The sequence below is a fragment of the Piliocolobus tephrosceles genome, chromosome 9, assembly GCF_002776525.5.
Source record: "Piliocolobus tephrosceles isolate RC106 chromosome 9, ASM277652v3, whole genome shotgun sequence".
In the NCBI taxonomy this organism is placed as follows: domain Eukaryota; kingdom Metazoa; phylum Chordata; class Mammalia; order Primates; family Cercopithecidae; genus Piliocolobus; species Piliocolobus tephrosceles.
The window spans coordinates 32,935,485-32,960,831 of NC_045442.1; the positions used below are offsets into that span (position 1 = coordinate 32,935,485).

Genomic DNA, 25,347 nt, shown 5'->3' on the forward strand with positions numbered 1-25,347 from the left:
TGCCTGCTGTGAGTTACTAATGCTCTTGGTGTCCATCCATGACCCCAGGCAGTGGGCACTTGCCAGTCCCTAGAGCTGATCTCGGAGAATTTAAGAACTGGGATCATGGAAATCTGACGGTCATCCATTGTCCTCTTGTCTCCCATACGACAACCCAACACTCATGGCAATTTCACTCGGGGCTAAAGGATGAATGAAGTAAAGCAGTTGATGATGATGGCCTGATACCATTTCCCCGTGTTCCTTCTCCTTCTCCAGTTCTTTTTCATACTTGGCCTCACAAGACAGCCAGACACACACCAAACTTCCATAGCCCCGGGCAGGTTTAGCCTGGAAGGTCAAGTTCTGGATATAGATCCCTGGAGGGTGCAGCCAGGACCCTGGAGGACACAGCTCTGCTCAGAAGCTGGGAGGTGTCATTTTTTCCATATCCACAGAGAGACTGACCTGCCAGGGTGCCCACTCCCCACTTCTCTTTCCTTCACAGGATACTCTTTCTCCTCCACCATTTCTGATGAGAGCTCGCCCTTTCCTGGGGACCTCCAGGGCTTTGGCCAGGGCCCTGCACGGGGACTTCCAGGCACTTAGTCTCCCACACTTCCAAGGGAGTGAGAGCAGCAAAAGGAAGAAGGGTATGGGTTCTGGGCTCAGCCTGCCTTAGTCTGAATCCTGGCTTTGTTACTTGTTGCCTGTGAAACCCCTGGCAGTTTCTTACTCCCTTCTCTGTAAAATAAGATAATACTACCATACACTTCATAGGACTGTAGTGAGGACTAAATAGGACACTCCATGTAAAGTGATTAGTATGATGGTTGGTTCAATAAATGCTACCTATAATAACAATAATGACCAGTATTATTATTCCTACGGGTGATCCCTAGGTCCGCTGCTTTCAATTTAGGGGCTGAGCCAGATGCAGGCAGGAGACCTCCCTACCCAGTATGCCCCAGACTGGTCAATGCAGGTGCCACTGAGACCCTGGGAAGAGCACTGAGAAGACGAGAAACTACAGCAGCGGTGGCAACATCTGACCCAAAAGGAAGTTGCGTCAGACTCTGAGGAAGACAGACTGGGGACTGGACCAAGCCCCACTGGGCTCGCTGGCAAGTATCCACAGGGGACCCAAGGGATGGCAGGGGGTCGTGGCAGGACTTCAGAGCAAAGGATGACAGGGCAGGTGGGGAGGCCACTCCCTCATTGGTTAAATTCCCGGAAGACCCCCACCTCTCACCAACTTGGATATCAACACAATCTCAGGCTCTGTGAGTAAGAATGAAAGCCCTGTATGAGACTCCTATTAACACTGTGTTAGACACAAGAAGAAAGAGAGAAGCCCTCCACCTTTTAAGAGAGCACCAGACATTCCTACTCCTCTTCTAGTTCTGCTCTCTCTTCCTCCTCCTTCCCCATTCTTTTCTCTGTGTTTCACTCTCTGTCTCTCTCTTCTCTTTCTCTGCTCCTCTCTCTACTTCCCCTCTCTTTGTATGTCTGTCTGTCTCCTTGCACCCTGAAGTCCCAATGTGGCTATGTGAGTTTATTGATTCCTGGGAGCTGGGGGAAAGCAGGAGGTAGGGCTGGGGTGCAGGCTCAGGGATGGAAATAGAAGGCTATAAATTATTTGTGACAGGAAAGCAATAGTGGCAGAGTGCTGAGCACAAGTCCTGTGTCACTATTAGATTCCTTTTAGCCTGATGACACTGTAAAAAAGGTTAAGTGTCTGCTGGAATCGTACACCTGGGGGGCCGGGGCAGCCTGGGAGCAGAACAAGCCACTGAGAGCAGGTATATCAATTCTCCAGGCCAATAATATTCCTCTCATTGATCGCCACGCAAAGTTCAAAAATCTCATTACAGCCAGGCAGACCGGGAACTTTTTACAAATCAATAGAATGATATAATGTATGTATACTTAGTACAAATGTATCTATTCATCTATCCATCCATCCACAGTCCGCCTCAGGGTTTCCAAGTTAACCTACCCATCATATTATGTTATGTTATGTCTGATATTATATTGCATTATATTATATGATAATAAATGGTGTGCAAAAACTCCCTGAGGTGGAGACAAGAAGAGGTCCTATTAGCATTGAGGTGACCTCAGACAGCTCACCTTGGGAGGAGTAAGGTGGCAGCATTTACAGGACTAGGCTGGGCAGGATTTCTAGGAGCAATGCTTCCTCAGGAGAGGCTCTAGTTTAAAAACAAAACCAAAATACTGTCTACTGAGTATCTACTACATGTTAGGCAATGTTCTATGTACTTCAAATAAATAGTTCACTTAATCCTTACAACAATGCATTTTGCACACAAGGCTTATTACAACCTGCCCAAAGTCACCCATTTAATAAATAGCAAATCTGGGATTTGAATTCAGGTAGACTAATCCTAGGGACTAATCCCTTACCTGATAAAATAGACTGCCTCCAGGGGAGAGACACCCAAAGGCCCTATATTTAAACTTCTATTTTCAGTCCCTTCTGAGAAATGAAGGGTGAGGGGTTTCCCTGAACCTCAGTTTTCCTCACTAGAAAATGGGAGTAATAACACCTGCTGGACCCAACTGCTGACAACCCCTGTACATTGGGTCTCCAAGCTTGTCGCCATGAAATCCTTTCCTGCTGTCTAGAACAGACTTGCTTCCCAATTTTAGAATTACTTCCTGGCAGAGCTTGAACAAACCAGTGACATGACCAGGCTTGGGGCAGGCTGCTCTTAGGAACAAGATGTCAAGTATCCGGATATATGTGTTATATACATGTATAAATCAGCTTAAATTGTCCTGGAGTAAACTGCCCACTTTAGAGTCTTTGCAGAAAATATTTAATCCCTGGTATGGGGAGAGTCTTTCCTGATTCAGTAAATCAAAGGCACTCCAGGGTAGAGAATGTGCCAGATTAGCTGGCCCCACTGCCCACTAAGTCAGACAAGTGGTCATGGGGGCCTCTGCCAGTGGCCTCAGGCAGCCTGGGCATTATAAACTCGATCATCCTAGAGAACAAAATGATATTTGCAGCTGGGCATGGTGGCTCAAGCCTATAATCCCAGCACTTTGGGAGGCTGAGGCAGGTGGATCACTTGAGGTCAGGAGTTTGAGACCAGCCTGGCCAACATGGTGAAACCCCATCTCTACTGAAAATACAAAAATTAGCCGGACAGGGTCTCACACACTTGTGGTTCCAACTACTCGGGAGGTTGAGGGGGGAGAATCACTCGAACCCACGATTGCAATGGTGAAGTGGAACCCAGGATTGGAGGAGGCAGAGGTTGCAGTGAGCCAAGATGGTGCTACTGCATTCTAGCCTGGGCTGCACAGTGAGTCTCTGTCTCAAAAAAAAAAAAAAAAAGATATTAAAAAGGATATTTGCGGCCAGGTGTGGTGGCTCACACCTGTAATCCCAACACTCTGGGAGGCTGAGGTGAGTGAATCATGAGGTCAGAAGTTCAAGACCAGCCTGGCCAAGATGGTGACACCCTCTCTCTACTAAAAATGCAAAAATTAGCCGGGCGTGGTGGTGGGTGCCTGTAATCTCTGCTACTGGGGAGGCTGAGGCAGAGAACTGCTTGAACCCGGAGGTGAAGGTTGCAGTGAGCAGAGATCATGCCATTGCACTCCAGCCTGGGTGACAGATTGAGATTCCGTTTCAAAAAAAAAAAAAAAAAAAGAAGACATTTGCTTCAGCGAAGGATATTTTGCCCAGTTAATGCAAGTGGTTATCGCTTCAACTCAAGTCTTTGAGAGCTGCCTATATCACGCACATATCCATGGCTTGGCCCCGAGGCAAGTCAGCAACACTAACAGCGGGAGACTTTTCACAGCAGAACCTTGAGTGAGATATCATAGATCACCCAGGAAATGTTTACCTCTCCTGGAAATGGTCCCTACTCCTAAGAAGTCTAAGGAGCTAGAATCTCCGGCTTTGTATACCCCAGGAACTGAAAAATTGAAATTTACTTCCTCCTCTCCACAGAAACACAAAGGAAACAGCATCTCCCCTGCACGTGGCTTCCTTTAAGGCAGGCTTGAATCACTTAACACAGAGGTTTTTGTAACCTCTGGCTGCAGTTTGGGTTAAGTTTAAGAGGTCTTTTTGCCCATGCTCACTAACATGCCTTGCAGGTTTCAGTCTGGATAACTGACCATATGTCAGGCCCAGTTCTGGACATGGCCACTGATAAGGGTCAGGTCATTCTTCAGAATTGTGGGCAGGACCTTCCATTCTGGCTGTGGCAGGCTGTTGCTGGCATACACAGGTTCCAGGTTACCACAGTTCCTTCCAAATGTGTCAACTCCTGTTGACTCTCAGAAGTCATAGCTGAGCGCCAAGAAATGAAAGTCCTACCAAAAAGCTGGCAGAAGGGTTTCCTCAAACTACTGCCCTTGAACTACCTGCATTAGAATCCCCTGGGGTGCTTGCTAAAATGCAAATCACCGGGTCCCACCTCAGACCTGCATTAGAGTTTCTGAACTCTATTTGAGAAGACTAGCTTAAGTCAGGGAGTGAAGAAACCATCCTTCTGGTTGGTTTCTCAAGGATCCTTGAGAATCCTCGCAAGGATCCTTCTGGTTGGATCCTTGGGAGAGTTGGGAAGAAGTCTTAGTGAGTTAAGAAATTTCCTTTCTCATACTCTATCAATCCACGTTTCTCTCCATCTATTTACCCTGACTCCAGCTTACATAGTCAACAAAATTCAATAAGCTATCAGTTGCTCTGTGGAAACAAAACCATAGGTTAAAAATTGAAATAATTTCTTTTTTTTTTTTTTTTGAGACGGAGTCTCGCTCTGTCGCCCAGGCTGGAGTGCAGTGGCGTTATCTCGGCTCACTGCAAGCTCCGCCTCCCGGGTTCATGCCATTCTCCCGCCTCAGCCTCCAGAGTAGCTGGGACCACAGGCGCCTGCCACCTCGCCCGGCTAATTTTTTGTATTTTTTAGTAGAGACAGGGTTTCACCGTGTTAGCCAGGATGGTCTCGATCTCCTGACCTCGTGATCCGCCCGTCTCGGCCTCCCAAAGTGCTGGGATTACAGGCTTGAGCCACCGCGCCTGGCCAAAAATTGAAATAATTTAAAAATGGTTTTTGGTACATTCCAGGATGATAAATTCCAAATTCCAAGTAGGTTACTTAGATACCAGGCATATATTCTGCATCAACTTAGCCTTCAAAGACTGGCATTGAGGGCGATTATCTTTCTACCTCATGCCCCTGAGAGCCCAGGCCAGAGACAATTTACCAGGCTAGATGGGCCATGGGGCTGGCCCAAGGGGGCAATAGTGATGGTTTATATGATGAATGGTAAGCATATGGATTGATTTAACTTCAAGATATGCATAGGTTTAAAAATTAAGGGGCAATGTGTTTAACTAACCATTTGGAAACCAGTCTGCGGTGCATGCCAAGCCCAGAGCGTGATCAGACTAGCTTCTCTCACCACTGGCCCTGCCCTCATCTGTCAGAGCTTCTGGCTAGAGTTGGAGTCTACCAGCTGTCCACCCCCATGGTCCTGCCTGGGAAGCTCCAGAGGCTTGAAGACTGCTTGATATAAGGTGAACAAGGTACTGCTATAGGTTCATTGCTGGAATCAAGTCTCCCACTCTGCACCTGTCCGTCACCTACTCCCGTCCCACCACAGGCATGCCCACCTCCCTCTGCAGTCACCTGAGCAGGAGCAGCAGGCCTGACAGTGACTGCCTGGCCTCCCTACCTCTAGCCTTTCCTACCTCTCACCTATTTAGGCATTCGAAAACAGTCCATCAGTCTTTCTCTGTCTCTTCCTGAAAGAATGTGATACGGCTAAACTCTACAATCACTTCCTATCACCTATAGGATAAATTCAGAATTCTTCAGCCCAACCTTCAAAATCTTCCCTAATCTGGCTCTATCCTAGCTTTCCAATCTATTTCTCTCTGTTTCCCTCTTCCTCTCAGGGTCTAGCACAGAGCTGAAACCTTGTTTTCTTGCTTACTCAATTCACATAGTAGAATCCTTCCCTGAACTCTGAGCTCTGCAAGGGCAGATGTCACTGCTATTTTTCTCATGACTATCTTTCTCCAGCACCTAGCAATGGTGTCTGGTATAATGTAAGTATTTGATAACTATTTGTTCAATAACAAATGAATATTATTAACAATAACAATAATATGCTCTTGTTTTTTGTTTTTGTTTGTTTGTTTGTTTGTTTTTGAGATGGAGTCTCACACTGTTGCCCAGGCTGGAGTACAATGGTACAATCTCAGTTCACTTCAACCTCTGCCTCCCAGGTTCAAGCAATTCTCCTGCCTCAGCCTCCCGAGTAGCTAGGATTATAGGTGCACACCACCATGCCCAGCTAATTTTTGTATTTTTAGTAGGGACGGGGTTTTACCATGTTGGCCAGGCTGGCCTCAAACTCCTGACCTCAAGTGATCCTTCCACCTCGGCCTCCCAAAGTGCTGGGATTACAGGCATGAGCCACTGCGCCTGGCCAAAAATAAAAATGACACAATCTTAAGGGACACAGTGGGCCAATATACGCTTACTATGTACCAGGCACTGTGCAAAGCACTTCATGCAGATTATTTAACTTAATTCTCACAAGTACCTATGAAGATTATTGTCCATAACCTACAGGTGTGGAAGCTGAGACTCAGAGAGGTTAGGTAACTTACAGAAGGTCACACAGCTGTTAAGTAACACAGCCAGAATTTAAATCTGAGTGTCTCACTCCAGAACTTATGCTGCTAACCATTGAATAGAATAAGTCAGTCATATCAAGAACAGATGGTAGAATCTATGAGAGGCTAGGCCTGAATAGAAGAGCTGAATTTAATAATAGTAAAAACAATAACTATCATTTATTTCGTATTCACTGTATGACAGGCATTATAATGAATGTATTTTCTCATTCTAATTCAACTATAACTCTATCAAATAACCATCCTCTCTATTTCGCCTAAGAAACAACAGAAAGGCCAAGCAACTTGCCCAAAGTCACATGCTTAATAGCACTGGAGTCAGAATTTTTTTGTTTGGTTGGTTTTTATTTTTTTCAATTGACATATAATTATGCATATGCATTGGGTAAGAGCCAGACATTGGATCCAGGCTTGTGACTTCAATGTCTGTAGGATGAACCATTTGACCGTTTTGGGAAATTTATATATATATAAATGCACATATATATATATTAACTATTTGAACATGAACAAATTTTTCCTTCAGCCTTTTCATATCCATGATTTTGGAAAATTGAGCAATTATATATGTAGACAATTAACAGAGAGCACATGTAGCTGTGATTTTAAACATGCTTATTCTCTCCCATGCATGTGCCATAGCTGTATTTAATAAGCATCATGTCTGCGTTACAAACAAACCACAATTTTAGATTAAGTGGCTATAGGCTTCAGTGAATTTTATATGCACTGGTAGGTTTGGGGGGCAAATTTTCCAAATTATTTCCACCTATCTAGTGTCCAAATCATGTACATGATTGCAGGATGATACTACATATAGATGTTTCTCAATTTCTGTTTTGAGGATCCATTTCTATGATTAGTGTATCTTTATATTCAGGTCTGCTCCAATGCATTGATCTAGGGTTTATAATAGTGGATATATTTATCAAAACCTACTTCATGAATACCTGCCAAGTTATGCCCATTTCTGTCAAATATGTAAACTACAGCGAGACTACACCATCACTGTTCCCTTCCCGGGGTGTTTGAGATTTTCACATCACAATCATGTTTTTATATTGGTCCATGCACCAGTATTGATGTACATAAATGTGCATTTGTATACCTGTGTATCTCTCTGTCTATGGCCAGGATGGCGTGGGGGAGGGGGATGTGGAAATGAGAGAATTATTAAATGCCAAGTAGCTGTGCAATAAATTCCATTGATTTTATAAACTCCAACTTGTCTTCAGTCTCCTTCCATTCTTTATCCTGGGGGCATTGCAACAAAAACCTATTTTAAATACCTTTGCTTCCCTCTCTCCCCCTCCCCAAAAAAGTGTCAATATTTTATTTGGATTTTTAACTTCGCTCCATAACAGTTGTTTGACCTCCTGACTCGTGCGAGTCACATAAATTCTGGGACTTTATTCAGGAGCCATGTTCCTGCTATTGAATAAGCAATTTGGGAGGGTGAATTAATGACTTGTGCTGTTGCTGGAAAGTCCCTGAAGAAATATTAAAATTGCTTGCAGACTGAATCGATACTCCGTGAACACCCAGCAAGAGGGCTTTGGCTCTGGAATGGCCACAGAAGGTAGGGCTGGGTAGAGGAAGGGGAATTCCTGCACCCAGCTTGGTGAGCTCTCCTCCCACCACCACCTTTCCCTTTATCCCTGGAGCTCTGTCATTTTCAGTAACAGCGAAGTCTTATTAAACCCCAACCAAGATAGAACTGAATTGTCCTGTCTCGGGGAGCAGGCTCAGGGGACAGTTTACTCTCTTACTAGCAATGAGAGCCCAGAGGCCTTATTAGAGATGATGGTCTGGACACGTACACCTGCTGGAGAAACGGCATGGTGCTGCTGCTTTCTGGCAGGTTGCATTGTGCTTGGGAGGACTGCAGCTGCGATCGTTTTCTGCTGGGTGTGCAGGAGAATTGGGTGCTGCGTTACTGGCTCTGTCTCTGTGTGTGCCTGCCCACGTGGCTCAAGTGGCCACATGATTTCAGCCTGTGGGTATGGGTGTGCCGATGGGATGCAGAGTTTGAATTGTGTTGTGCATTATCATGTATTGTTGCATTGTGTTGACGCATTCCAGCAGCTGGCTTAATGTTTGTTACTTGGTGTTTTGTGGTATTGTATTGAGGTGGCACTTTGTGTAACACTGAGTTGGAGGAATGTGAGTATTGTTTGGTGGCAGTGTCTGTGTTTCTGCTTTGAATTATTGTGTTCATTGATCATATCAGCATCTTTTTTCCCTAATGTATGTCTTAGAGATTAGGTTAATGGATGTCTCCTTGGTGATGTGGGTTGAGTAACGATGCTGGATCTGGGTGGTGGTGTACGATTCGGTACTTGCTTTAATTGCCTTCTTGGTGTGGTTGTGGGTGAGAGGAACCATCCTTTAGCTTTTTTAGCTTACTCTGGCCTGGTCATTTGCACTGCTGCTTTTCAGAAGGAAGATTCGAGATGCAGGACAAATATCTTCTTGATGACCAAAAATACGATTCTTTTCTTTTTGGAAGCAAATGTCCATGCTCTGCTGAACAGTTATGACTTTACCAAACGAGAACAGGTCTGCCTGATTTGGAGAGTTAAGCCCCTAGACCAAACCTTATGCCAGTTGAGAGTCTAGATCCTTGCTGCAGTTAGAGAAGGATGGACGGTAGTAAACTTCCCAATCCCAATGGGAACAGCAGCATAAACTCTAGTTCTAAGAATCCCCATTCCACTCTACTCTGTGGCTCTAGCCATTAGCATCTTCTTCCTTCCCAGTATCTCCAGATGACATGGCTCAGCAGTGACTTGCACTGAGGAACACACACCATGGAAGAGTACAGAGATACATAGAGGTGTGACTATCTGCTAGGGTGCAGGGTCCCTGTTTTGATCTTGTAAGAGACTGCAAAATATGCAGAGTTCCCCAAGAGATTGCCTATGCCTGCACTTCCCTTGATCCAAAGTAGATATGAAATATGGCATAGGGGATAAGCACGTGGGTTTTAGAGCCAGGACTTCATGGGTTCAAATCCTACTTCTGCTACTTAGCCTATGACCCTGAGCAAGTTATTTAACTTCTCTGTACTCCAGCTACCTCATCTATAACAATCCTATAAAGCCCTATGGGGTTGTTTAGGATGCTTAAATCAATTAATGCATGTAACATGCTTATAACAGTTCCTACTGTAGTAAGCACTTGCTAACCACTACGATGATGATAATGATGATAAATATAAAGGCTTTCTGAGTAAAGCAGCCATAAGGTTGACCTATGTATGTGTATAAACATGTACACATATGTGCTAGTGTACATAAAATCCTAAGACAAATTAAGGTGTGTGTGTGTGTGTTTTAAGCAGAGAAGTGCAAAAATTGCAGCCAAGTAGCACAGGGGCAGAGGGTAGTTCTCTCTCTGCCATCTGGGCAGTGGCAGGGGCTGGGGGTTGATAGAGCTCACCACTGCCTATGCCCACACAGAGGGCAGCATCTGGCCCTGCATCCGGTAATGAATAGGCAACCCTTGACTTGTTTCATACTGCAAGAAAAATGTAAGGATGATTGAGCTTTCAGGATTCTAATTTTGTTCATTAAAAACATTTACTTTCTAATTTGAAAATCAGAACCTTTACCAGCTAATAGGCATAAATGAGGAATAATGAAATCTAGGAATTTGAGAATGATGCAAAAGGTATAAAAGGTATCAGATAAGTGACTGTTTAGGTATTTGGGTGTGGGTCTTATGGCCATTGAGCTGAACTTGGTCACCTAACTAAGCCAAAGGGGCAGGGAGAACTTGAGGCAAGAATGGGATTGCACCTCAGTCTTGTTCCATGAAAGTTCCCATAAAGATGAGAGACACATCTTTGGGAGTTGGGAGTTTGGGAAACTTTGGTTTTCATCTTTACTCTTGTCAGGCAAAGAATAAATAGAATTTGCAGTTGTCCAGTTAGTTGAAGCCATTGCATCAAATAGATTAAGCTCAAAGTAATTTTTTCGTGAAATTTTTTTCTTAAAAAATTTTACTCCTTAGCAATGGAAATAACTGCAATGATTGTCAAACTCCCATGCTTCCTTAGAATATCCAGACATGCCAGACAAGAATAGACAGATTTGGTTTGAATTTGTTAAATATTTGCTCACTTTTCCCTTTCCTCTTTCTTCTTCCTTTGTCTTATCTCCATTTCTCTCCTCTCTTCCTGTCCTCTTCCTGTTTACCTCCCTTTCCTCTCCCCTCTATGACATTTAAGAATCAGTGGAGCCCTTCAAATGCATCAAATAAGGATTTTTCCCCACTACCATTTCATTTTGTCTTTTAAAAAACCTACAAAATGCAAAGCGCCACAACCTACGAAAATGCCATGAAGCCCAGAAAATGCCAACTTTCAATTCCTCAAGCAATAACAGGCTCATCCAAGAGAAGGAGTGTGCAGTTATACAAAGTACACACACACATAAACACACACACACACACACAAGGGCTGGGCTCTCAAAGTTGACAAAGGGACAATTATCTGACTAATTCTGCTCAATGGTCAGATTACTGAACCATAAAGGGTCTTTTTTTCTGGAAATACACTGAGTGGGTCCTCTTCCTAAATCCGTCTGGGCTCACGAGGGACCATGATTCTCACTGGTATTCATGATACACAATTCTGTTCACAGAATATCCTTTTGGCTCTTCAAACTTTTTTACTTAAAAATATTTCAGCCGGGCGCGGTAGCTCACGCCTGTAATCCCAGCACTTTGGGAGGCCAAGGCAGGCAGATTACTTGAGGTCAGGAGTTCAAGACCAGCCTGGCCAAGACGGTAAAACCCTGTCTCTACTAAAAATACAAAAATCGGCCGGGCGTGGTGGCGGGTGCCTGTGATCCCAGCTACGTGGGAGGCTGAAGCAGAGAATTGCTTGAACCCGGGAGGCAATGGTTGCAGTGAGCCGAGATCGCGCCACTGCACTCCAGCCTGGGCGACAGAGCTAGACTCCATCTCAAAAAAAAAAAAAATTTTTTTTCAGTGTGTGTGCATATACAAAGCAGAATGCATACACACTGAAACAAACACATAACAAGAAATACAAACTTGATGATTACTACTGCAATAATAATAACTAGCATTTATTGAGCACTTAATACCTGCCAGGTACAATTCTAAGCAGGTTTATGTGGACTCACTCATTTAACCCTCACGAGAACTTATAAGAGACCTACATGATTATCTGCCACATTATATGAGTGAAGAAACTGGGGCTCAGAGAGGATATGAGATGGACCCAGTACCCTCTGGCCAGTGAGTAGGGAAACCAGCTTCAAACTCTGGCAGTTTCTCCCCACAGCCTGCTTTCTAACACTATGCCACATAGCTTTATGTGAATTGTCTGGCACACAGTAGGTGCTTGCTAAGCATCTACTTGCTTCTGAATGGATGAATGAAAAGATAAATGAAGAAAAAGTCACATGTATTAAGAACCTGACAATCTCCCTTAAAATGGCAAAGTGAACTCCCTTAGAGAAATCAGGCCTAACAGACAGCCTAAGCTTATGTGGACAAAGTGATCTGCCCTCCTGGCCCCGACTTTCGACTTTCGGGGGAAGGAAACCTCTCACCAGCTGTGCTCGTTCCAATACTAACGACTCTAACTACCAGATCTCCACTTGACTTAGAGCCCAGCCCAGCCTCCTTTCAAGCCAGAAATCAGACTCGAACACATCAAAGATGCTTTCTAACCAAAACACTTTGTTTCCTGGAATATTTTTCTCTGAAAACAGGTGTTTCCCAATGTGTTGATTCTGTGCCTGGATGAAAACCTGAGAAATTCAATCAATTATGTGGACATTTCTAAATCGCCAGATCTTTGGCATCATATCGACAACCTTTATAGATGATTGACTAAAGTTTTGGTTTCCATCCAGATGTTTGGGAGTTGCCACAGTCATTAACCTGTTTGTCAGCAAGTGCTCATGCATTTCCAAGAGGCATAAGTGAGCACTAAAAAGGAAAAGAATAGCCCAGAATAAAACAGACAAAAGAGGACAGGGGTAGCAGCTATTTGACAAAACCAGTCAAGCAGGCAGTGTTCTGGGAATGGGTTGCTACCTTGGAGATCCATTAGAAGGTGGATCCAGCTCACAAGAGACTCATGTGTTTAAAGACCTTTAAAAACCTCATACAGCTATATCCTCGACTGCCTACCGACCTGTACCCAATCAGATCCCTGGATGGAGGAACCGATGGATCAATCCCAGAGTCCAGCACAGACAACAGCTTGCCCATGGTGCGACCAATCCACCTTCTGCATACTGACACTCTCTGGAAGCCTGCGTGCCTGTGCATTTAACATCACTACGTATTGTCAGTCCAAGCTGTGGATTCTGCAAAGCTTGGCGTAAAGCCGGTTTGTGACTTTGTACATGTACCCCTATTTGTGATTTAGTGCTCTGTCTTTTATCATTTCTCCTACCTCCATTTCCTTTCCTGCTTGACTTTTTAATGCTATTTACAACTTCCTTATCCAGAAAGCAGCATAGCTATCTTTCAGAGTCTAACTGATATATCCAAATAATTTTTCTTATGCAGGTTTTCTCTCCCCTCGATTTAATTTATGTTTTTAGTAAATAGGAACTTTAGATTGTCCCATTCAGTAGCATTTAGGATTACCACTTTTATCAAAGAGATCATGGCACTAAAGGACTCCTTGCAAGGGACATTTGTTTATTCTTATGAGACACTGGCTCTCCTTATGTGCAAGAAGGCTGCGTGCGTGCAGGCGTGCATGCACAATGTTCTCCTCGGTTTGTGCCTCTATGCTTCACTGCCCCATGTCAATGCCACTTGGCACTGGCAGGAAGAGCCCAGTGAAACCCCAATGTGTACGGCAGCTGACCCTCAAACGGCTGGAGATAAATCCAGGCCCTTGACCCTTCCTGATGGCCATTTAGTTTTTTTTTTTTTTTTTAAATAGAGATGGGCCTCACTATGTTGCCCAATCTGGTCTCAAACTCTTGGACTCAAGCGATCCTCCTGCCTCAGCCTCCCAAAGTGCTAGGATTATAGGTGTGAGCCATCATGCCGAGCCTGGCAGGGCTGCTTCCTCCAAATTCTCTTTCCCATGTACCCCTTCATCTCATAGCTGCCAAGGAGGCTTGTGGTGATATTCACAATTAAGGTTTCGGGGGTCTATACTCCTAGAAGTGTGAGTGGTGGGGAAGGAGGGTGGGAAACCAGAACAACGTCTCCCTATATTTCTAGTAATCTATTGCCTTTTTCTCCTTCTCTTCAATTCTTTCCACATCTTCTCCCCATTTACTAACTCTGTTTGACCTTGAACTCTGGCCTCTCCCTTCACACAAGAATCTGTCACAAGGGGGACAGCACCTCCAAAGAAGCAGTCACCTGACCTGACAGTCCTGGAGACCAGTAGCCAGAGGGGCCAGACCATCACTCCACTCCTGGAAATAAATCCCATTGTATTTGCATTTTAATTTTCCACATAAACAAAGGCCCAGAGTACTCGCTTGGGCAGCATCACTGGACGAATTTAATTAGAAATGAAAAGTTTATAGGGCCCTCTTTAATGCGATTAATGCTCAGTTAACATTTATCACCTTCGGATGCTGGAATCGCCTTTTCTAAGCAGCCACCGGCCATGAAATGAATTTCTGTCAACTTTTTTTGTACCTACCCTGGGAGGTCATCTCCTAAGGGAGTCTGCATGGCCTTCCTGGCTGTCTCCATGGGGCCAGGAGTGACCTGATCCACAGAGCCAAGTTCAGGGGAAATGAGTGTGGGTGAAGAAGAAAAGTAGATATGCTGGGTGGGAGGGCAGAGGGTCGAGAGTGCCGGTGAGCACTGTTTCTAGGAGGAGCTGAACCCTAACCAGGGCTGTACCCTGTGCAGGAGCTAAGCGCTCAGCCCCAAAGACGGGCTAAATGGCTTCACAGCCCCTTCCCTAATTAAAAAAAAAAAAAAAGGAAAAAAAGATACCACACCCCACCCTGTAGAGTCCGTTTCTGTGGCCAAAAACTAGGCCTTAGCGGGGCATGTCTGTGTTGATCACATCTGGCTCCCACTTCTCTCTTCCCGTCTTCTGCCGTGTCTCTTCTACCCTCCCCTCGCTCTCCTCTGGCGTCTGCTAGGGTTTCCCTTCCAGGACCATTGCAAATGGGGTAAGGAACCCGAGTCACAACCCCGGTCATACCTCCTTCTCTCTGGCTCCCCCAGACTCCAGACAGTCACAGTCAAAAGGCTGCCTGCCCTAGTGTCAGCTCCTCAGGGAAGCAGCGGGGAGTGGGGAACATGAAACCTCCATTGGTTCCTAGAGGAAAGATGGCCTTCCTTATCTTATCAGATTCTCCTCACTCTTTAATTAGAGTCTTCTGAGATTGGCCCCCAACCCAAACCAGCTAACCTGGGGAACGAGGAGGAGGAGGAGAAAGAGGAAGAAAAGTAAGGTACTGAGGGAAGGGAGTATGGTATCCACTCTGCAAATGATAAAAGGAGGTAACTATCTTGATCTTTGTCTCTGCCTAAACACATGCTCCCTTTGAGGACGTCAGCAGACACACACGAAACAACTGCTTCCAGTTCTCCTAGTGCGATACTACACACACCCTCCACCCTGGCCATCACACACGGCTTGGTTCACTCATCTAGCAGAGCAAATGCACACTGCTCACACGTGTTCACATCCCCAAACATGTGCATGCACACAGACCAGATGTGTCGGGGCCCTGTGTGTATCTTTCAGGACCCCTGTTCATTGACCCATCAGGACGTCTACTGTCCCTTCAACCATGAGAACATTCACTAACATCCCAAACAGGCAGTGATAGTAGGGACTTTCATTCTGGGACCAAACAATCCCTTTAGCTGGAAGCCTTCTGAATAGCAAACCACCAACTCCCACTTTGACAAGACTGACTCCTTTCGAGAGCTCCCTGGGAGCCAGAGCCATTTAGACAGCTTCCCAGGGCATAGAAAGCAGGCTTAGCTAGATACCACCAGCACACATAGTCTTTCCAAAGCAGAGCCGTGCACAGAGGCTCCCAGCACATCACTAACTTCTCTTGGGACAACACGCTAAGGCAGGCACCACTGCTTGCCCTCCAAGATTAGGATGAAAGCTTCTGGACTAAGGGGCAGATTGAGTGTCTCCTTCCTGACCGCCTCCACGTCCAGCAGGCCAGAAGCTGCCTGCAGAATCCTCATGCCTTTTAGCTTCTATCACCTGCCTGCCAGGTATGGGCTGGGCAGTTGGGCCAAGCAAAGACCCCAAGGCCAAGAGGGAGCACCAGGACCAGGGAGAGCAGCCTCCAGGGCTCACTCCCATTTGCTCATGCTCAGGGGCCGCTTTTGTTCTCCGTTTCTGCCTGCTCCCCTCTCCCAGGCCTCTCCAATCCTTCCTCTCTGATGGCTTGACTCACTGTGCCTACAGGGTGAACACAGTTGTCCTCCCAGCCTGCTGCCCTGCCTCAGCCCTGCCAGGAGCCACGGGTCCTCTCCCTGGCTTGCTCTGTTTCCAAGTGGCAGCAGAGAGAAATCTGTGGTTCAGGAAGGACTGAGGGCAGGCAGAGGAGGAAGTCCAGAGCAACCCGGCCAAAGGCTCTGGGTGGAGACGGCTCTCGAATCTGGAACCCCCAGCAGGCAGGGGCCTCCCTCCCTCCCTTTTGGCTGCTCTACAACTCTCCCTCTCCAGCCTGCCAAGGACCAGGCTGGAGCCACTGCTGCCCTGCCTCACAGCCTGCCGAGAGGGGCCACAGCCAGGCCGTGTGGCAGACTCATGAGGTTCCCTCTCAGAAAGGGCTGGATAATTCCAGCCAGGCCGCTTTCCCTCCCATGCCATTTCCTTCGCTCCACACTCTTCTCAGAAACCTGCTCACCTTCCTCTTCCCCTTTCTCCTTCATCACCTCTGGGCCTCTCCTCAGGGCCCATCAGCCTGAACTACCAGCTGCCTGGAGCTTGGGCTTCCTCCCACCACCCCCAAGACCTTGCAGGGCTACCGAAGGTCCTAGCTTGGATGAGCAGATCTAAGCTCCCCTTGCAGGCTCTGCAGTGCCACATTCTGTTCAGCCATGCGCTCCAATCCCGAACAACCCTGTCCAGCCCAAGGCAGCACCCTTCCACCTCTCAGCTTCATCACTTCCTGCCTTATTCTCCCAGTCCTCATCCTCACTTCCTGCCCCTCCCTACCCACAGCCCATCTCTCCTCCTCTGGCTATAGAGAGTCATAATCTCTCCTCCATTCCCTTCCCCAGGAGCTTCTGGACCAAGGGACCCAGCAAATGTCCCATCCCCTTCCACTTGCGCGGATGTTACTGCCCTGGTCTAAGGCAGAGAGATAAGTCCATCCAGTCAGGTCCACCAAAGGCTGCTGAATGCTGGCCACTGGACAGAATCAGGCCCAAAGATGTGTTTTATTCGGTCAGCACAGAGTTTTTAAAAATCCAGTCTTCCTGCATCACTGCCTGTAGGCTGGGCCCATGTGCTCCAGTTGTTTGTCCAGTTCTTGCCACTTTTCATCTTATATTCTGGAACCTCTCTCCGCTGGTGCCCAGGAGTCATTTGTGCTCATGATTCCTGCAACCATCCCATCTCCATCATTGTTTTTGGCAAACCCCAGTCTGGACTTCTGTGCATTGCTTTCCTTTCCCCAACATCCCTACAATAAACCTGAACTTTTCTAGAATCGAATGACACCTGACTCACTCCCCCTGCCCTGCTCTCTTTCTCTCTCTTTCCTTCTCTCTTGGAAGACACAGAATCTGTTCTCATTATATTATCTCTCAGAAAGCAAAAGAAAGGGCTTCATTCCTCCCATGGTTGTCACAGATGTGCCATGAGGGCACCCTGGCTCTACAGCCTTGTCTGTCTACTCTTTCCTGCACACTTCCTCTCTTACCTGAGAGTTCCCAGCCTACAAGAGGCTGCTCCCTCTCCTGTAGGGCCAGACCATTCTTCCTTAGCTTCCCATACCCTCAACAGCTCCCCTGTGCCCAGCCCTCATCAGGAGGTCTGAGGCGGCTGCCTCTGACATCATGTCTCACCTACACCCCAAGCCTTCTGCAGTGGCCAGCTCTGCATTTCTCACAAACAGTAAGCCTCTTCCTTATGCCCCTTGCACCTGGATTACTGAGGAAAGACTTGCAGGCTGGCCCTGGTGTGAGCTCTGCCTGCCATTGTGCCCGCCATTGTGCCTCCTACGGTGGGACCACAGCTCTGGAGAAGGATTGTGCTGGGGAGAGCATCTTCTTGGCTGCTTATGCAGTTGGTCCCTAACTAATCCTGCCAACAGGGCTGGGACCCAAGTGTCAAAGTGAGGATGGACAGCTGGTTGCACAGCTCTTCATCACAAAGGTGGCATCACTGTAGCAAAACCCCTCTTATCGGGGGTTAACTGGACTACAGAATGTTACAATGCAAATAACTGAAGGAAAATGTGGCTCCAATTTGCCTAGATTATGAAATGAGGAATCTTCAGCCTAGCCTTATTGCTGCTGCCACCTCGCCCAGTGGCCTAATGACTGCTTGCCAATTACAAGGTGTCCAGTACAAGTACAAGGTGTCCAGCCTTGCCTGTGACTGCAGGTCATGTCCTGTGAGTCTTCCTCCCTTTTCTCCTCTTGGCCTCAGAGCCTTTTCACTTAAAAGCAGACTTAGGTAGGCACCCACAAACACACACAAATCCACACACACAGAAGATATCAACTTCTACACTGCAAACCATCAGGAATATATTCAAGCCATGCCTTGCTAGCCCCAAAACAAATAGCCTGTTCCACAAGAGAAAACCATCTCAACCTAGTAGTTCAGTGGCAGATAGAAAAGCCAAACGTGATTTAATTTTTCAGCTGTCTAATATTTCACTTGCTATTTGGGCATTGGTTGTGAGACTCTATTTCCCACTCCTCAGTTTCAGGAGCCCTTTCCCCTTCTCTAGACTCACCTGCATGCCTGGGGAGCTGTAGTGGGGATAGCTGCACCTGAAGCTGCTTCCCCTGCAAGAATCTAAGCTCTGGACACCTGGCTCGGAGGGGCAGGGGAAGTGTAAGAAGAAACAGCAGGGATGCAGAGAATTGGTAGGTTGGATGAGCACCCTTTATACCACATTCTTTTAAAGAACAGGAAGTGAAAAAGAAATTCTTTTCAGCGTACAGATGCTCTTTAACTTACAATAGGGCAATGGCTCGATAAGTTGAAAACATTGTGCGTTGAAAATGCATTGAATACATCTGATCTATGGGACATCATAGGTCAGCCCAGCCTACCTTAAACATGCTCAAAACATTTACAGTTGGTCAAAGTCATCTAACACAAAGACTATTTTATACCAAAGTGTTGGATATCTCATGCAATTTATTGAATACTGTACTGAAAGTGAAAAACAGAATGGTTGTTTGGGTACTTGAAGTATGATTTCTACTGAATGCACATCACTTTTACACCATCGTTTTCCTCTCAATATAAAAACTCCAATTCCAGGTAGACACAAGGAGGGGGCTGAAGATAGACCTGAGTAGTAAGAGGCAACCTGCAGAGTAGCTATTGTTGGACACCTAAGAAGCTGGGAGCGGACAATAGGGCTCCCTCATCAGTCCTACTAAGAAGACTGGGAAGCAGGACCCCTATCCCATGTGGGGTCATAGGAATCCCCTTTTCAGAGAGGGTTTTAGTGGGTGGGAAGTGTGATTAATCTTCCGCACCAGGTACTACTATTGTTCCTCTTTCTGTAGAAGCTATAACATTCTAGTCCGCAAGCACATACCATCATGCACAGTCACACTATCCCATGTGCACCAGAACCAGTCCATTTCCCAAATGCTGCCTAAAACACATGTTCCCTACCACCTCAACTTCCAACATTGCCTCTCATTTCCTGGGTCTATTTTGCACAATACTCACCATCTAATACCAACATACATATGAAGCTATTGCTCTCCCCTGCCACATCCCCACTCCCTCCCTAATCTCCCCTACCCCAGGCACCCCTGTTTCCCTTCTCTAGGGGCTGCTGCTGTTTGGCCCCATCTCCACTTGGCTAATTCCCCCTGTGGCCCCTCTATTGAACTGTTGTGTTGTCCATTTCCCTGTGACAAGGGCTCTGGTTACAGAGTTATTGATTGGTTTTCATGCAGACAGATGGGCCCTTCCCGGGCTCCCATCGAAATCCCTGGCTGTATGGGCTGATTGTTGCCTCTCAGGGTGTAGGATTGCACTGGAGACCACCCTCCATGCAGCCTCCTTTGCCCAGGCCGTGAATGGTAATAAATGGAGGCAGCCTGAGCGATAATAAAAGCAATTGAGTAGGTTACCTGTGCAGACACAAGATTTATGCCTCTTCATATTTGATGTGATTGTTTTATTGAGTTCTCAGAACAGTTGGGACACTATTTATTTATTTATTTTGGGTTTTCCCTCTCTTCTCTTTTCTTCTTTGCATCACCTTGTGAAATGCACCTGGAGCTGTTGTCAGGCCCAACACCTCCTGTCTGCCTCTTCTCGAGAGCCGCCAGCTGAGGTAGGAAGGCAGGGCGATCAGCCATTGCTATCACTAGAAACCCCTTTTGTAGCCAGAACACCCACAGAACGAGCCAACGGGGAGACAGTCAGACCAACAGGACTGAGGGCCAGGAAGCCCAGGCTAAAACAACTACAAAAACAAAAAGAGCCTTTTCAGGAGGACAACTCTGGCTCATTTTAGGGAATGAGAATTTCAACCATCACGCCTGTTTCAAATGTTATTCTGATGATGGGCAACCTCACAGTAGGGTCTGTCTCTGGGAAAGGACAGGTGAGCAAGGCTTCTCCGACAGAAATTGGTGCATTGGTCTGCTATTTGTGGGCCCAATCTGCTAGGTTCAGGCCACAGAAGGCGAGTTCCCTGTCCTTGTTTCTCCCATTCTTGCGTGGATAGAAGTCTTTTTCTTAACTCTCCAATTTGTCCTGTCTGTTTGCCATGAGACCAACACCCCTAACCACCAAACAGCTGCAACGGTATGGAGATGCAGCGGGCAGTACCGCCCCTCTGGCCCAGCTTCATGCCAAGCCAGGTCCAAAAGTTGAATAGGCAATGTTCTGGAACCTGAGTTTCAGAGAGGGAGAAACAGACTCTAGCCCTGAACATATCTTCAACATTCCCTGGGCTAGGATGAATGGCTCCCAGATTATTTGGAAAGGTCTTTGAACGAACAATTGGTAGACCATTGTCACCCCACTGCCTGACCCAAGGGGGACAATGACCTGAGAATGACTCAAAGACCTGAGAATGACAGAAGAGGGACACCCAAATGACACAGGATGGAATTCCTTAACACAGCCCTAGGTTGCCATTGCTAGAATGAATGTGCTCACCTAGAGCCTAACAGGCTAAGAGAGAGTGTGGATAGTGGGAGATCCATGAGAAGCTGATTCTGGCAGGGTCCACTCCAAAGATCTAGGGGCACAGAGTGTCCTGACTCCAAAGAGTGTTAGGTAAGCTAAAAAAGTTAGAAGGTGACACCCTTATTGTCGGCTTTTCCCAAAAGAGCACCCTCAGGGGATCGTCAGTAACCCTAGACTCTATTTGGGGTCTGTGCCTGTTCTTTCAAAGGAGCTGTATTCTCTGCCCAGAGTAACAGCCAAACCAGAAGACTTTGGCATATAATCAGGAAAATCCCTCCTGCTTAGACAACTGCTCAGCGATGTAACTAGGTGACTTTTTCCTTTTTCAGTAGCATGAATCTCCCTCCACCTCTCCCTTCTCCAGGCCATTTCCCACACCAGGTTTCAATCTAAAGTCCCCTGTTTATAAGCACCTGCCCTTTACAGCAGCGGTGTACAAACCAAAGACCTGGCAACTCCATGCTCAGCCATCGGTAACCCAATATTTAGAAAGATTCAGATAAATTCCACGTACTAAGGAGCCCAGTCAAGCCTTGGGATTTCTGACGGTGGTCTGTGGGAGTGGGGAGGCATTCCTGACCCAGTCCTCTGGTTCAGAGAGGCATTTCTGAGGATTTGCTAGGGGAAAATACAGGCTGGATGGCCACACCTTTATCGCAACAGGATCAGAGAATGCCAAAACCATTTTTAAAGAGTGAAAAAGCAATTTAGTTTATAACCATAACAGCATATTTCAAGTGCGGCGACAGCATCTGTTTTGGGGAGGAGAAGTTGAAAAACCTTTGGCTCAGGTGGGTGAGCATGTGTGGACTTCTTTTCTTGCCAACCACCAGCTCATGCACAACCTTACTCATAACTGTTATAAAGCACCCAACACAAGTGGGCAGGTCACTACCAACAAAGCTCTAAACTCAAGAACCACCCATTCCCCAGTGCACCATCCTTTCTGCACACAGGAAAATCTCCAAGCTCTTCCTACAGTGAGTGAGAATTCTCAAAACTGATAAAAGGCAAAGTTTCTGATACAACCAGCACTAGCAGAAACATCCTGTTTTTATCAGGCTTTTGGGTGAAACAACACATCTTAGATAAACCTTCCCTCTTCAGAGCAAAGCACCTACAGGGATGAAGATGACAGCATGGTTCCCCAAGTGGATTTCTCCAGCCCCAACTCAGCAGCACACTGGAAAATCCCCAGAATTCTTTCCAAAATATGAACCATGAGAGGATTTGGGCCAAGAGCAAAATTGAGAATAGTTTGCCTGCTCCTTGTAGACAAAGCCAGCCATGAAGCCTAACTGCGGACCCAGGGTGGGCTGCCCGTGTGGTTGGTGGCTTACCTGTTCCTCTCCTCCTACTCCCTCTCCATCTCCAGCTACACCTGCCCATAGATGGCTATTTCTCCACACCCAAAGGAAGCCTGTGTGCCCCTCATGTGATAGGGCTCTGTGCTGGGTGGGTTCTACAGCTGTCACAGCTGTCAAACTGAGGCTACTCTTTCCCTACCCTCATCTCACTGGTGGCTCACTTGTCTACTTTGTCCTAATTCTGGTGGGTGCACCTCAAGACCTCTGGAGCTTGATCCTGGGGTCACCTGGCCCTTGCTCTCCATGGCTTTTCAGGATGGAAGCATTTCCAAACTTATGCCTAAGCCAGCTTCCAAAATCATCTCAGCCAATGAGGAGTGCGTGTTGTTGGGAGGAGTGGCAGGGGTTGTTGGACAGGGCCACCACACCTGACTTGTTGTGCCACTCCTCTACCCCATTCAAGAGAAACAAATTACCTAAATCCTACATGACTGGGGTTTCTCCAAGGGCTTGCAAATTCTATTACTGACAACAAGCATTTCTCTTCAATGTTCTGCAGAAGACTACTACCCAGTCCCAGCAACACTGCACACAGCAGGACCACTCTTGGCCCTTGGCTGTTCTTCTCTTGAGATCTCAGTTCCAACTCACTCCCAGGACCAGCAGTCAGCCAAGAGACTGAGTCTCTACATGGCTCATAAAACATTGCTTTGTCCCCTTCACCTCCCGAAGTGCCACTCTTGCCTCAGTCCAAAGCTACCCCAGCCTCCTCTCCTGGCTTTTAAAGCAAAGGGCTTATTCCTCTCCCAAACCACCCAGCGTCTTTCTCCAGCTCCTTTGGAAGGTATCTGAATGTCAAATTGCTACGCTTTCAATACCTGGCTGAGCCAGGCCCAGGGAGCTGGAGGATTTTCGGAGGGTGTATAATTAGCTGATCAGTATTATGTTACCCTGTTCATATCTGAATAACCATTTTAATACAGATGGCACACACTGGGATAATTTCTGGGGTCGCCTCGCAGTACATTACAGCATGAGTGTGGCAGAGGGAATCTTCTTTAGCCAAGGTACATTCTACCAGCTAATTTTACCTGCTGTTTTCAGGATGATTTGGGAGAATTCCATATCATTTGCAAAATATTTTAAAAATCCTTGATATGTGATGCCAATTTCAGAATAAGGCACCATCAGAGTTATTAGTTGTCCTGATAATGAGCTTATGAAGAGTGCAAAAAATAACAAAGTTATGAAATGCTTAGCCCTCTTTTCATTTTGGGGTGTCTTAATATGGGGGGCCAAGGCTGTCTGGGACTTCCTTCTGACTGGTGTGTGACTTGTGCAGGGACTCTGTGAACAACTGTCAGTTTGTACAGTTCTGCGATCTTGAAACCAGCTCAATGCTGCTTGTATGTTCTGTAGCTACCACAGATAGGCATATTGGCACACTCGCTAGTGTGGACTTGAATGGAGTGTGCACATGTGTTCTCCCCGAGAGCACGCTGGAGGGGTTTGGAGACCAGAAGACCTAAATATCCTATACATCAAGCTGACTCAGCCCTGTGGTGTCCTCATGTGTGTGAGCCTGTCATCAGTGCAAAGACAGTCTAGAGACAGGCACCGTAGGTGGTTGAGGGTACCACCCAAGGTTTATTCTCAGAGTCTGGAGTTCTCCCTTCCTGCTTGGCACCTCCTTCTTGTCCAGCTCTTCTACTCCCTGCCAGTTGCTGGCTGGTGGTTGGCATTTGCTCTGCAAGCCGGAAATTTGTGTGGAGCTGGCTAGCAAGACCAGGCTCCTGGGAGGTGAGCTTTGTGGGAACTGGCAGGGAGGGTGGAGGAACGAGGACAAGCGGCTGCCTCTGGGGAAGGAGCAGCCTTTAGAAAGGGCAGTCTGTTTGGCGGGATGAATAGACACTGGTCATTTTAAAGGCTCTGGCTGCAGGCTGTGATTGTCTCTAGATCCCAAGGCTGGATGCTTGTAATCTTGGAGTCTTAATTACCACAAACACTTGGATTCATTTCCAGGACGCCTGCGGGAGAAGCCTGGCAGGGAATACCCAGCCCTGAACTGCAGACAGCCCTGTCTGTCTGTCTATCTCTCTGCCTCACAGGTCCCCTTTCCCTGACGGAAGGATTTTGGGCTGGCAGCAGGGAGAAAGGGCAGAGGCTGGACAAAGAGCACAGACTGGGTGTGGGACACCCCTGCAGGCAGGAGCCAGGAACTGGAGTCCAGCCCTGAAAACCCGGGTGGCTTGCTCACCTGTTGATGGAAGAGACGCTGGGCACTGTGTCATTGTCACAGATGCCCTCGGCCAGGAGCCGGTCTCGGATCTCCCAGGCGAACATAGTTGGGTTCTGTCGTTTGTATTCAGCAATCTTGTCCACCACTTTGGGCGTCGCCACTTTGGGCTTGGAGCCACCAATCACACCTGGCTTGATGCTGCCGGTCTCGTAGTACCTGCGCCGGGAAAGCCGGCGGGGTCAGCCAGAAGTGGACGGTGGCGGGTCAGCGGGTTGCGGGTTCCAGAGCTGCTGAGCCACTCTCCCGCCCGCCGAGGCAGCGGAGTGGAGGGAAAAGGCCCAGTGTGACTGAGCTGACTTCCTGAGGGTGCTTAGCTAGGAGGAGGAGTGCCGCAGAGTAGGAGGACAAGGGGTACCATCCCTCTGGGGAGACGGCCACACCAGGGCCTGGGTGCGCATCAGCACGAATAGGCACCCGTGGGCGTGAAAGCCCAGGCTTTCATTTGGGAAGAGCAAAAGGAACAGCGTTGCAAGGTCTCCGGGAGGCCAGTGCTGAGGCACCACCTCGAGCCCTTCCCTTCTGGACACAGAGCATCTGTGGGAACCAGGACCCTCCTTCTGCCTCCCAAATGCTGCTTTTTCTCCTCTCGGGGACCCATTTTCATCCCCACCCCATTCCTCTAATGTCCCGCACCCAACGTCTGCCTTAACTCCATTAAGAAAGTCATCCTTCCCTTTCTGAAGCCGGAAACCAGGGACCTTCTCACCAGGGA

At 47.2% G+C, this 25,347-nt stretch overlaps 1 protein-coding gene across 5 annotated transcripts in view; it reads right to left on the reverse strand.

Annotated features, from left to right (window-relative positions):
• Positions 1 to 25,347, reverse strand: part of PAX2 (paired box 2) — a 93,650-nt gene that overhangs the window by 53,608 nt on the left and 14,695 nt on the right. For all 5 annotated transcript variants that reach the window (XM_023206190.3, XM_023206192.3, XM_023206193.3 and 2 more), the window contains one exon: positions 24,594 to 24,791. In XM_023206190.3, coding sequence (XP_023061958.1) covers positions 24,594 to 24,791 — 198 coding nt within the window. The remainder of the gene's footprint in view (positions 1 to 24,593; positions 24,792 to 25,347) is intronic.